Here is a 13,174-nt window from a genome sequence, read left to right as displayed (position 1 = left end):
CTCGCCACATTTTGTGCGTGCCCACCGTGCTCGCCTTCGCACGTCCCCACCATCGAGCTCTCGCCCAAGGGCTGGCAGGTGCTGGCACACACCGGGCACATGCCCAGGACCCCCCGGGATCCCCCGGGGCAGGACGCCTGCGGCCCCCATAGGCGTCGGCAGACCCCGGCCCCGGAGGCCGGGTGGGCGCGGTGCGGGGCGACCGGCAGCAGCCCGGCAGGCCCCGGCAGCGACCCCGGAGCCTGCCCCACCGCCGCCCCCCGGCACCTATAGGGCCCATACCCCACCCCCAGCCCCGGGCGGCGGAAGTGTGTGTAGGGGGCAGTATAGGAATTTCCTGTGACGTCCCGGCCCGGACTCCATTAGGCTGCAGCTGGGCTGAGAGGAGACAAACCCAGCGGGCAGCGAGCGGAGCGGGCCGGGCGCCTGGGGCTGCCGGGCGGGGGCTCAGGGCAGCGGCGGCCGCCATCGCCAGAGGGAGCCCCGAGCGGGCGGCGGCGCTGCCTCCGGGACCCCCGGGGGGCACAGGGCCCCGCTCCGCCTCCCCTCACCCCCGCCGCCCCCCGCCTTCCCCTCCTCGCCCCCCCGGCTTCCCACCACGGCCGCTCTCGGCGAGGAAACTCTGGCCTCCGCTTCCTCCTCCTCCGACTCGGACACCGGCGGAGCCTCCCCGCCCCCGCGGAAGAAAGCCCGGGCCTCCCCGGCGGCGGCGGTGGAGGGAGCAGGAGAGCCCGGGGCTTCCGCGGGCAGAGCAGGCCTCACCTCGTCCCAGTCCCCCTCGCTCCCCGCCGGGCTCGCCCCCGCCGCCGCCCCGCTCAGAGGCAGCAGCAGCAGCGGCGGCGTCTGCAGCGCCATGCAGGCCAACGGGGCAGGAGGGGGCCAGCAGCAGCAGCAGCAGCCGCCGCAGGGGCCGGCGGGCCCGGAGCTAGGCTGCCTGGGCGCCCAGAACGGCGAGGCCTCGGCGGGCACGGCCGCCGGCGATCAGCTGGCCCACGCCAACGGGCTGCTGCCCTCGACCAACAGCGGCGGCGGCAGCCCCGGCGGCCTCAGCGTCAACAACGGGGTGCCCGCCGCTGGGGGCTCCGGCCCGGCCGCCGCGGAGCTGGGGGGCGGCGGCGGCGGCAGCGCCCTGAAGAAGAAGAAGCGGCTCTCGCAGTCCGACGAGGACGTGATCCGGCTGATCGGGCAGCACCTCCACGGCCTGGGCCTCAAGTAAGTGGACTCGGCCGTGGGGAGGCCGCGGTGGGCGAGGGGCAACGCAGGCGGGGGTGGGGTGCGCCTTCCCTCCCCGCGCCGGCTGGGGCGCCCTGACCGCAGGGTTTCCGTGGGGCCGGGGGAGGCCCCGCACACAGCCCCCGCCGTCCTCCTCTCCGTCCGAGGGGAGGGGGCGGCAGGGTCCGGCGCGGGGTCGCAGGAGGCCGATGGCCCCCGCGGAGGATGGGCAGCCCGAAACGGGGAGCTGGGGCGGGGGGGAGAGGAAAGGCTCTCCGGAGGAGGGGTTGGTGGCAAAAACTACCCTGTCGCAGCCTTGTAGTCCCCAACGAGGAGAGAGCAGTGCCTGGGTGCGAGGCAGAGCAGTGGGGCAGGCCCGCTCGCAAAAAAATGGAGCCGGAGATGTGTTTTCCAAGCCTGTGCCGGTCAACTCGGTGTCTGCGAAGGGACAGGCCGGGAGCTTCCTCTGCCAGAGATGGCAATATGGAAGTCGGGTTGCACACCGATAAGGGTTGATCAATACAAATGTGTTAGTGGGGGAGAAGTTATCTGGTAAACATAATGGAGCCTGCAGCTGGGCGGGGGGGGAGGGGGGCGGCTTTTTTGCAGATGAGCTCCAAGATTTGGTTTGTCAGCTGGGAGGAAGCGAGCACAAACTAAACTGGCACTTAAATAGGCTGTTCGGTTTCACTCGGAAAGCCTTCGGCCCTGTAAATGGTGAAGGCCTCTGCAGATTTGTCCTGGACACATGTGTTTTATAATACTCATTTCTAGTCTACAGATAAGATTATGTTGGCTGTTTTTTGAAATCAGAATAGGGAAAATAATTTCCCAGTTTAGTAGGGGAAGTCTAAGGATTTAATCACAACACTCACTTTGGAGTAAAGCTAAAGCCAACATGTCATAATTTTGGAAGGAGGCTAGAGAAGTCCTGTAAAGTCTTCACGTAGCTACCACAAAAGAAGTTTTCAAAACACTGTGGAGTGGGTCAATTATAAAGAACTTAGAACATAAAATAAATTGCCTCTGACACAAGAGGCAAGTTTACAGCAGCAGACAACTCGTGACTGTTCATAGATGACACCACAGTAAATAAGCTATTTTTAGTGTAAAAGGGGGAGGGCTACAGGTTCATGAGTTTGTTTATTTTATTTTAAGGAGCCAGTCTTTTAATCCACCATGAAGAAGAAAAAGTTAGGCCTGTTGCAGATGTAGTGGCTCTCCATGCTCTTTTATGGGGGAGGAGGGAGGGGAGCAGGGGATAGTAGCCAGTAGCTAACAGCTTTCTAGTCTGTGTCTTCCTTCATGTTTATCTTCTGTGCAGGGATGGCTGTTTGTGGTGGCTGGTAAGTCACATACTTTATGGTACTTCAGTGAAGCTTTCAAGCTCATTCACAACTTGCTTTAGATATAGGTAGCTGTTTACATGTCTCAGGCAACTGAGGTAGTCTTTTTGGACAAGCATCTGAATCTGTTCATAGTATTCTTTATTAAAGTTACTTTTAAATATGGTTAACTATTATCATAGCAGGCGGTATATTTGTGAGGGTAAAACTGGTCGGGTTTTTTTACACTGTATCTCTCCTGCAGCCAGACTGTTGATCTTCTCATGCAAGAGTCAGGATGTCGTTTAGAACATCCTTCTGCTACCAAATTCCGCAATCATGTCATGGAAGGAGAATGGGATAAGGTAACGTAGGGCTTATAGGACTGTATTAACCACTGTTTAAATTTATAGTATCTGTGAGACAATTAAAAATCCACTGTCCTTACATACTTTTTTGTTTGTTTTTGTTTTTTTTTTCTTATGCCAATTTCTGCAGGCTGAGAACGACCTGAATGAACTTAAGGCCTTAGTGCATTCTCCGCATGCAATTGTGGTAAGAGGCACACTTGAACTCTTTTGGAGCTGTGTAGTTGGACTAATTGTAGTGGGGTAATCTTTCACTCTGAAGTTGGTTGTCCATAGTTCTCAGGGGGTTTTTTGTTTACTTTAAGCAGCTTGCATGCTATCTCAAATGTCATACTAATCTGAACTTTTAAATTCTTTTTTAGAATGTGAGATAGGAAGCCCAAAAGTATTGAGGCTAATATTTGGTGTACTGAATGTTTAAACTTTGTTAAACGTACTTAACTGATAAAATATAAATCCTGTAATAGTCCTAAAATAGGTCAGTTTCTGTAGAAACTGCTTATGTTGAATACTAATTTCAAACTTGAAATACTTCTCACAATCTCTGTGTTTATGGGAGCTAGGCTTTCCCGAGGGAAGAGAAGTTTAGAAATAAAATGCAGTAATACTAATGTGGAGTTGGCATTGTAATAGCACATTACAAGAATATAGAAGCTGCTATAGACCATGAACAATACTGTTGCTTTTCCAGATGGCTTCTAAAGACCAAATGCATTTGTATTGCTGTTTGGGATTTTATTTAGAGCTTTCTCTCTTTGGCTGGCTTTTTTTTTTTAAAAGATGAACCTAGAAATAAAAGGTTGGTAAATCCTGTGACTTGACAATTACAATATGTGGTATTATGATTTTAGTTATTTTGAGGAAAGTGTTTCTTGGTTTGACTTTTCTTTCTCTATCTCATGATGAAAATCATTACTTGGCTCTTCAAACGGCTTGTTCTGTTGTGTTTAAACGTTTATTTTAATGAAATGAAGTTAGAACAACTAAGGTCACTTAGGAAGAAAACAGTAGCAAGGCTTTTTGAAGTGTCTGTGACTGTAAACAATGAAGAATCAGCTGATGGCTGCTTAGCTCCACTTCTAGCTGATTCATTTGTTGTCAAGACAATTTCCTGTCTGGTGGGGGAGGGAGAGAAAGAGAGAACAGGAAGTGAAGTAGGAAAAACAGATGTTTAACAAAACATCGGAGAGTACTTGAGAGAAGTTTACATTCTCTTCTATTAATTTGGTCAAAGCTTAGCACCTCTTAATTAGACTAGTAGTTCACTTTCTCTTTTCTCAAAGACTTGATACACATAAGATTTACTGTTTAAATAGTTTAGAATATTGCAGCTTTCAATAGTTTGTGGAGACAGTATGAAACCACTGTATGTGAATATGAATGGTCATTTGAAGCAGATTTTTCTCATGTTTCTAACTTCTGAAGTTAAGTTTCTCTGGTTTTAAAGCATTTTACATGTCTGGGAGTCAAGAGGTTTAACTGTGTATCAGCATTGCACTTTTTGGAGAACTTAATTTGAGGAAAAAGGGGACGTTTTCCTTCTGTTATCTTGGAGGTCTCTGAAAGCATGGTTGTCTTTAATGTTGTCTAACTGCTTGAATAAAACTTGGTGCAATAAAAATACTTGGTTTAGTTAATATTTGGTTCAGGTGAAATTCAGTCTATCTTCTTCTTAAAGATGTTCTCCCTTATATTGACTTCATATAATTTAAACCAGATAACAGTATGAAATGTCTTACGTATGTGTTAGTAAGACAATACTGATTTGCAAGGATAAGTTGAGCTCGTGCGTGCTCCATCGCGTGCACACTGTGTCCACCTTGCTCCCTGCCTGGCTTTTTTGTACATGGTTGAGATTATGGGTGGGTATTAGTATAGTCAGCACCTGGAAAACTAGTGAAAGATCATTGCAGGTAAGGAGGGATGCTTTGTGGTTTGTAGGTAATCCTTACTGCAACAAAGACAGAGCTAATGAAGATGATAAATGTCTTGATTAGCAAAGTCCAAACAAGATGCTGCTGCAGGTAACTCTTTAAAAACAGAAAATTAGATTTTGGGTTTCCTGACTTGTGACTCATACTGTATGACTAGATGTTTAAAAAATGTGTGCATACAAGAAGAATAGGTGCCTAAGAGTTTAGATGACACAGACTATTTAACAAAGTAGGGTGGGTGGCTGTTTAGTGGGTTGGTTTTTTTTTTTGGTTTGTGGTTTGGTTGTGGGTGGTTTTTTGTTTTGCTTTTTCTTTAGAGTTATATGACCTGGACAAAATAACCAGGATATATAGCTGCTTTTGAAATGTCTGATCAGTGAAGGGGATATATATGTATTTTGAAAAGAAATTAAAACAGCAGTAGAATTTATTTCTGCAAAGTGTAAGTTCTACAGGTGAAAACACTAGACATGAAATGGCTGATCTCAATTTGTAAGCCTTTGCTGTGTGTTGATATGTTGGGTTGCCTGCTATTTCTATTTGTGTCAACACAACTGAGTGCTATATAGTGTGTGATTAGTCATGTTTACTTTTCCATCATATAAGATACAGCTGTCTTGAGACAAACTGTAGAAAAACTTTATACTTGATTCAAGCATGTTATTTTCCCTTGAGTAACGCTTAGAAAAATATCAGCTTCAAGCCAGCCCGAGGTTTTGCTTACTTTAGGGCTACTCAGGCATGTTATGGCATCTATCTTGGGCAACCAGTTGAACCTAGGAAGAAATCTGAAGATTATTCCTCTATAGTCATCCAGAATATACTTTCTAATTGTTATCTTTACTTTTTATGTTCATTTACTTAAATGGGGCTTCTCACCAGTTCTGGAGGTATACAGCCTGCAGCAGGCAACACAACAGAAAAAAAATGATTTATATCTTGTCTTTTGGGCAAAGTGCTCCACCTGCCTGTATGGCATGCCTCTTGCTACCAGCATTAATGGCAGGAAATTCCCTGTTGGAATGAATTACTCTAAGTGACAGGATTTGGTATGGTTGAAGCCTTGTTAAATTCCATAGGCCAGAATATTTTCTGCCCCTTACTTATCGTACGTTTAAGTTTTGTATGGTTTTTAAGTGCTTTTATCAGTATTTTACCAGACTGTCAAAGTAATAAAGACTACAGAGTAATGAAAATTGGGGTCTTAGTTCTGCAGGCTATAAGTTGTTAGCTACTGTATTGAGTTTGTCTTGAAACATCAGCTGATAATTTCAGCATGTCTTTTAGTTACCACCTTCATTTCAAAGAAGAGTTGTTTCAGCAGTGTTTATTTTGAACTCTTAGTACAGGAATAAAAATGTTGTGGAGCCTGTTAAGTTATTCAGGTCAAAAATAACACCAAAATCTAATCCTAAAACTAGGTTATTATGTGTGTTAGTCTTTAAACATCTGAAGATTTGCTAATATAACCAGTGATCAGAATAGCCCGATTTCTTGACTGTGGTAGGATGCTTGTTCTATTACTTTCAGTTATTTTACTGAGGTTTTTGCCTTCAGTTCCTTAGTGCTGGTGAATCATGGTGCATACAAAACTTCCTAGAATTTAAGATTCTGCAAGGGGCTTTCCTATTAACAATTAGAACAATGGAGGAGTAAAGTACTAAACACTTATGTTAGTAATGGAAGGCTGTGGTTTGAAGAAAGCAAAATGTTAATAGTACATACATGAAAACAAACAAACCCCCCCCCCCTCCCCGTAAATCTAATAACTCTTAGTTTTGTGCCAGGGTGATCAGGGGTTCAACTTATGCTTAAATAATAGCTTTTAGAAACAACAAAGTAGTGCACTTTATCCTCATCCTCTCTATAGAGTTGAAAGACAGGATCAGGTAGTGATAACTGAACAAAACCAGCCAGACTGCAGTGCTGAAACTGTTGTGTTGGGCTCTTCCATGGGTCCTACAGGGTGAAGAATCTTTGCTATAAGCTAAGCAATGGTGCTGTCTGGATTTAAATTCTTCAACAGTAAAGAGTGTAATGATGTTGAATTTCCATTGCGAACAGAGATAACAACAGATCCCAGGCACTTCTATTACACTGCACATGGTATAATTTGGATTATGGTAACTTTTATTTTCCTTCTTTGGAAGGCAGCTAAAGAATATGGAGAATGAGTAAGCTGTTCTTGTGGGTGCATTGCATCAGATTAGTTTTATGCTCCTTCTATTCTGCTTAAATAGTGAGATTTGTGCTTTTACTTTACAGTTGCCAATATTATAAACAGTTCTCTGTGCTTCTAGAAGAGGTTATTTGGGCTGCAGAAGAGATGATGTACTTAAAAATGGTCTTGTCCATCATGAGAAGGTGGTATTGGAAGTAATTAGCAGTACTATTAGTAGGATATAGAAGTAGTTGAGAGAAAATAAAGACAAAATTCAGTTCAGTGAAATCTGCTTGTCAGCAAAGTCAATAGTTGTACAAAAATAAGTGGTAGGAGGCTGGAAATGTCCTGATACATAAAGCGATGACTTGAAATATGATGTCACTGGAGTGTGACCTTTGCCTTAAGGAGGATTCATGCCATTGTTTGAGTATGCTGTAGGGCAAGTTTTGGAGCAGTTGTTTTTGTAACTTAGAAAATCAATTTAATTTCCCTATCAACACTTCAGTGTCTGCCTTTTGCTATAGATAAATTACATTGTCAAACTGATTATCTTTTATTCTAATTCTCTGTTATGTTAACAGTAGATTCCTGCATGAAGTGTACAGTACTGTGTTGTTCTGGAGGCTTTTATATTCCTAATATGCCAGAGTCACACATGGCACTGATGAGTCTGATTTTTGAAGTTATGCTTTCTAACCCAAAACTCTTTGGATAACTTGGCAACAACATTCTGCATGGTAGTGTTCCTGCAATGCTTCCATGGAATTGTTGGGACTGGTGTTATAGAAACTGTTTTTAGGGTTTTCTGCTGCTCTTACTTTTTCCCTTAAAGAAATGAAATTAACCGAGTCCTAAAAGTAGGGAGGGAGAAAGATGAATTAGATACAGATACAGTTACCACATTTAAAGGAAAGGTGATATAAATTTAATAAATATTATATGCAGTGAATGGATAAAGAAGAGTTGGAGGGATTATAGTTTTTATTACAAACTGGAAATATCAGACTATTTTTTTATCTGATGGTGATCATTAATATGAGGTGACCAAGAGGAATGAAATATGGTACGTGACTCCTACCTGAGCACCTCCGTGCATCCTTGTAAGCACGTGCGTAGCTGGGAGCGGAAGCTCTTATCCCTCCTGCTGCTAGTGTGTAAGCAAACAGTGTGAGGTCTGCTGGCCTACTGCATGGAACCACCACTGAGGCTGTACATAATTGGGATATCTTTCTTTTGGCTGTCTATGTGTCAGAACACCAAAAAATGTTTTCTCAACTGGAAAAACAGTAGAGTGGTGCTCTAACAATTCCAAATCCAAATCATCTAAAGAACTGGATAGGGAATATAGTATGGGTTTGCCTGTCACATACCAGACAGAGTACTACAGACATATTTGAACATAAATCATCTTTACTATGTAATGTTTTATGTTTCACAAAGCTGTGTGATAAGTTAATAGCACTCTGTGGAAACTTCATTCTTTTAAGAACTGAACATCTCTGAAAGCTAAAACTAACTGCTTTGTTTTAACTTTGGATTTTACATATAATAAGCCTTTAACTTTCATGTAAGCTTTAATAGGGTGGGAGCATCTTAAACTTCCTGATTATCCCTCTACATAAGGAGGCTGGCAGTGTGTTTGAAACTAAGTAAACATTGACCAAATATGAGCATGAAAATAGTGAGGTGCCTGAGTTCTGACAAAGCAAACAAAAGCAGTGATTCAACTGGTGGTGTATTCATTAGAAAAGCAAATGTAACTTTCTACACTTAATCTTCATTCTGCTTCTCACTGATATGTTTAAGAATGTACGTTTTCCTCTTCAACCTGGTGAGTCGTGTGGTCCAGAAATGTCTTTTCTCCCTGATAACTGCTAGCAGTAAAGACAATATGCAAACACAGAATAGTCAGTTTCATCCAGAAACAACTAAACTGTGTTTCTAATAAATTGGCATTAGAAATTTTTAGGATTTTGGATTTTTGAATATAGTAAATAAATGCCTGAATTTTCTGGTTTTTATCCACAGATGTTTGTTATTAGAATAGCAGGCTTGATTATTTTTTTAAAAGAAAACAACAAAAAACTGTACAAGATGAAAGGAATACTATGAAATAGTAGTGACTACTTCTGAGAACTGATTCCTAAATATAAGAAACTCTTTTTTTTTTTTCTGTAATCCTGAAAAATGATACAACACCTAAGGAAAACAACTTAATATGGAACTACAAAACAAAACCTCAGGCAGTGTCAGTTTGTTACTGCTATATGTTATGCAGCTATACAAACAATCCATGTCAGCTCCTATAGAAGCAGTATGAGAACTTGTTGAGTTGGCCTGTTATGTTCTGTCATGCAGTCTTAAATATGTGATTAGCTGCTTTTGGGTGCTATTCTTGCTAGGATTCCCAATCTTGCATTCTGTCTAATTTGGGATTTGAAGAATGGTGGCTGAATAGGGCATGAATATGAAAATGAGACAAGTTGAAGGGGGGATCTGAGAAACGAGGTAGGAAGACACTTGGAGCCCCATAAGGCAGGAAGGAAATTCATGGATAACTTAATTGCTGCAATTTTCTTGAAAACCCAGCAAAAAGAAATTGAGTAATGAAACATTACATAGCTGTATTTCTGAAGGGCATAGTAGAATGGTTTCTACTGTTCTGTTTAGGCTCAAACGTTTTCTGAAACTTCAGTCAACCTTTTTCCCCTGACTGCTGCTTTCTGTCATGTCAGAGGATGAAGTTTTTGCTGCTGCAGCAGAAGTACCTGGAATACCTGGAGGATGGCAAGGTCCTGGAGGCACTTCAAGTTCTACGCTGTGAACTGACGCCTCTGAAATATAATACAGAACGCATTCATGTCCTCAGTGGGTAAGTGTTTGGACTTTGAAAGCTCTTTTGGTGGAATTTTCTAAGGAATTCCATAGCTTTTGATAGCTGACATAGTAAAAACTCAAACTGTATTAAAGCTATTATCCTGTTGATTAATAAGCTGTAGTGAGATATGCTAAAATGGTGAGTTAAGACTATTCAATAGACATGTTCTGTTTTGATGCTTGAAAATACTCTGATTATGATTTACTTCTATAGTACTAAAACCCAAATTGAGACATACACATGTATGATCGTCTGATCTTGAGAATTATTAGCCTGTTATCTTATAACTGAATAAGTAGGTGAATATAGTCTGGTTTGTTCTTAAATGAATATAAGACATTTCTACCTTCCCTAAAATCTGCTTGTGTTTTGTTTTCTTTTTCTATTGCCAATTTGTAGATGTTTGTTCTGAAGATGATGTATGTTTGTGTGGAGTAGTTCCCTGCCTTTTTTCCTATCAGTCTCAAGCTTAAGTCACCTATTTCCAGTTCATTAAGAATGTTATAATATGTATCATGTTTAAAAGTGAAAAGAATGATTCCAGAAAGACTTGGTCTGTTGGTGTATGTGCGCTTTTTTAAACAGGTATCTGATGTGTAGCCATGCAGAAGACTTGCGTGCAAAAGCAGAGTGGGAAGGGAAAGGAACAGCTTCCAGATCTAAACTTTTGGACAAACTCCAGAGTAAGATGTTCTAGTGTTTAGAATTTATTCCCACCTCTGTAAATCCAGTATGTCTTACATAATGATGTATCCAGGGAACGGACTTCAACTGCACTTGCTGATTGTTTTTGTATTTGTTGGTTAATGGGGATACCTTTAGGTGCCTTTACACTTTGGTCTCCTGTAGCTAACCTTTTGCTGTCTCTGATAAACTATTTGTAATGGGAGCTCTTATTTCTTAGCTCTGCTGCATGCAGTGATAGTATAACTTAGTGATTAAATGTGCTGTTTGGAGGGAGGGGGAGTGTTTTGTAAATGCCAGCTATACTAAGAGATTGAAACTAAGTGTGACCTATAACTACTAGTGATACTAGTGCTGGTTTATACTGGTCTCTGACTCTGCTGTGAATTACGGGTTTTCCTCTCTGCTTCTTGTGGCCAGTGTAATACTATGTATTGGGAGTTGTAAAACCTATAGCATTCTTTATTTTGATATCATTAATGGAGAATTCCTTAAACATAGCTGATACCGTCATTTTATAATTTTACAGATTCTGTTAAATGCTGGGTTTTGAGTTAGCTTGTGTAAATGGTGCTTGTTGGCCAGGACAACATATACTATAACTACAAATACCTTGCATACAGCTCTGCTTTCCAGAAGTTCACGTTTCTAATTCCATATGTATAGCTGTAAATTTGACAAGCTGCATGCACTCTTTTCCTGTAGCTGTTAAGCTTTATTTACTAAGTTCTCTTCCAAAAACACTCAAATCAAAATACGCTCTTACTTTTAACTTGGTTTTGATATATGATTTTGTTTTTCTTAATAACTCTTTTAAAGCATACCTACCCCCATCAGTGATGCTTCCTCCAAGGCGTTTACAGAACCTGCTACGTCAGGCTGTGGAACTACAACGGGACCGGTGCCTATATCATAATACCAAACTAGATAGTAATCTAGATTCTGTCTCGCTGCTAATAGATCACGTTTGTAGTAGGTAAGAAACCTTTGCGACTTTTAAGATGGGCAACATATCTTTTCTTTGTCTTTTAAAAGAATCTAATTGTACCTGCTGTTAAAAGGAAGGTGAAAACTATTCTGAGTTGGTTTAACAGGGCTTGACTGGGAAGACAGTTCTTGTAAATGAGTAGTGGGGACAAGTAGAGAAGGTGTGTATAAGAGACTTTGGTAGCTGGGTGTGGGGTAGTGGGGTCAGACCGAAGCTTTAAAATTTTAATCGGATATGAATAGGATATATTGCTATGCTAATCCTTAGCCACTTGTTTCTTGTAATTTTGGACAACCAGTCTGTTTATTCAGCAGCACATGATTGCTGTGTTTTTCACTGGAGAATCACTAGTATGTTACTTATCCAGACTCTGTCTTCAAGCTTGCTGGAATGCAGAAAGCCTACTGAAGCATACTTCATGAAGTCACCTTTCAGCTTTTAATAGTGGACAGTGAGGTGCTTTTAGACACCAGGGTTAGAAACATGCAGTAGACTTATTTTACATAATACATAATATGAATGATATAAAGAACTTATTTTCTCATATTTGTAAGGTCATAAGAATTGAACGTCTTTTATATCTACATCTTATCTCTTAAGACTATCTGGGTAACTTTTTTAACAAAACTGATGCTGCTTCTGAATCTTCAAAAAGACATGCTTTAGTAGACGTGAAGCAGGAAGATGTTTGTTTGTAGCAGATGGCTGACTTAAGTGGCTCTTTCTCATCCAGCAAAACTTGACCAAGGACCTAAAAACTCAGTGTAGCTTTTATGGAAAACTGCTGTGCGTGGTGTAGTAAGGGAATGAGGGCTAGCACACCTGAAAAATAAGGGCTGTATATGATACCCTTATATTTGTTCATGTAACAGGCCAACACTTGGGCTTGTGAGCTTTTTTTCATGTTAAGGTTAGCTCATCTGAGGAAGTTAAGTACTTATAAACTTGCTTATAGAAACTTTCTGAACTTAGCTGCTTTGACTTATGTTCTTGGGCTACTTGGAATCTCTTTTAAAGATGCAAACTTCCATAGTACTTCACTGTAGCTATATTAAGGTTTTAAAATTAATATCCTTGGTACTTCCTGTATTCAAGTAACTTTTTTAGACTATTGTCTAGCTTGCAATTTTGCTACATCGCATTGTTGCATCAGTTTCATGTGTGTGTACGGACTTTTGACTGTTCCCCATTTTAAGAGCTATTGGAAATTATGAGATACTGGAATTGTGACTTCTCTACTTCAGAAGTGAATCTTAAAATCAGACTAATGGAAAGAGATGTTAGTCTTTCTACAAATCCATAAATAATGTTGGATGTTCTGTAGGGGTTTGGGATTTGATTAATCACATCAAAGAGCATTGAAGCCAACTGTGAAGAGCATGGTTTACTGAAGTAGTACTAGCTAGAGCTGGATATAAAAGATAATATATGCAATAAATCTGGACTTGAATTTTACCCATCTGGATCTTTTTGTTGACCTAAATTTGGCCATAGCTTGGGTTTGTTGTTTTTTTTATTACCTAATGTGGTACTTTCTAAGCTTGCATATTTGGTATGTATACATACATATATACATACTCATGACTACTTTGGTTCCAAAAAGAAAACCACTTCAAAATAA

The 13,174-nt window shown here is 41.7% G+C and overlaps 1 protein-coding gene across 3 annotated transcripts in view; it reads left to right on the top strand.

Moving 5' to 3' along the window:
- Positions 1-385: 385 nt before the first annotated feature.
- The window catches only part of WDR26 (WD repeat domain 26), a 29,115-nt gene continuing 16,326 nt past the window's right edge, over positions 386-13,174 (top strand). Inside the window, exons 1-6 of one of the 3 annotated variants that reach the window (XM_075749349.1) lie at positions 386-1,212; positions 2,803-2,902; positions 3,036-3,092; positions 9,739-9,875; positions 10,467-10,564; positions 11,385-11,541. In XM_075749349.1, the coding sequence (XP_075605464.1) occupies positions 854-1,212; positions 2,803-2,902; positions 3,036-3,092; positions 9,739-9,875; positions 10,467-10,564; positions 11,385-11,541 (908 nt within the window). In that variant the 5' untranslated portion in view covers positions 386-853. Of the gene's footprint in view, positions 1,213-2,523; positions 2,559-2,802; positions 2,903-3,035; positions 3,093-9,738; positions 9,876-10,466; positions 10,565-11,384; positions 11,542-13,174 lie in introns of those variants that run through there. The other 2 variants (XM_075749348.1, XM_075749351.1) reach the window with 2 other exon arrangements.

Source organism: Balearica regulorum, chromosome 3, assembly GCF_011004875.1.
Source record: "Balearica regulorum gibbericeps isolate bBalReg1 chromosome 3, bBalReg1.pri, whole genome shotgun sequence".
Taxonomy (NCBI): domain Eukaryota; kingdom Metazoa; phylum Chordata; class Aves; order Gruiformes; family Gruidae; genus Balearica; species Balearica regulorum.
The sequence above is the reverse complement of the archived record's forward strand: the minus strand, read 5'-3'. Positions and strand labels throughout refer to the sequence as shown.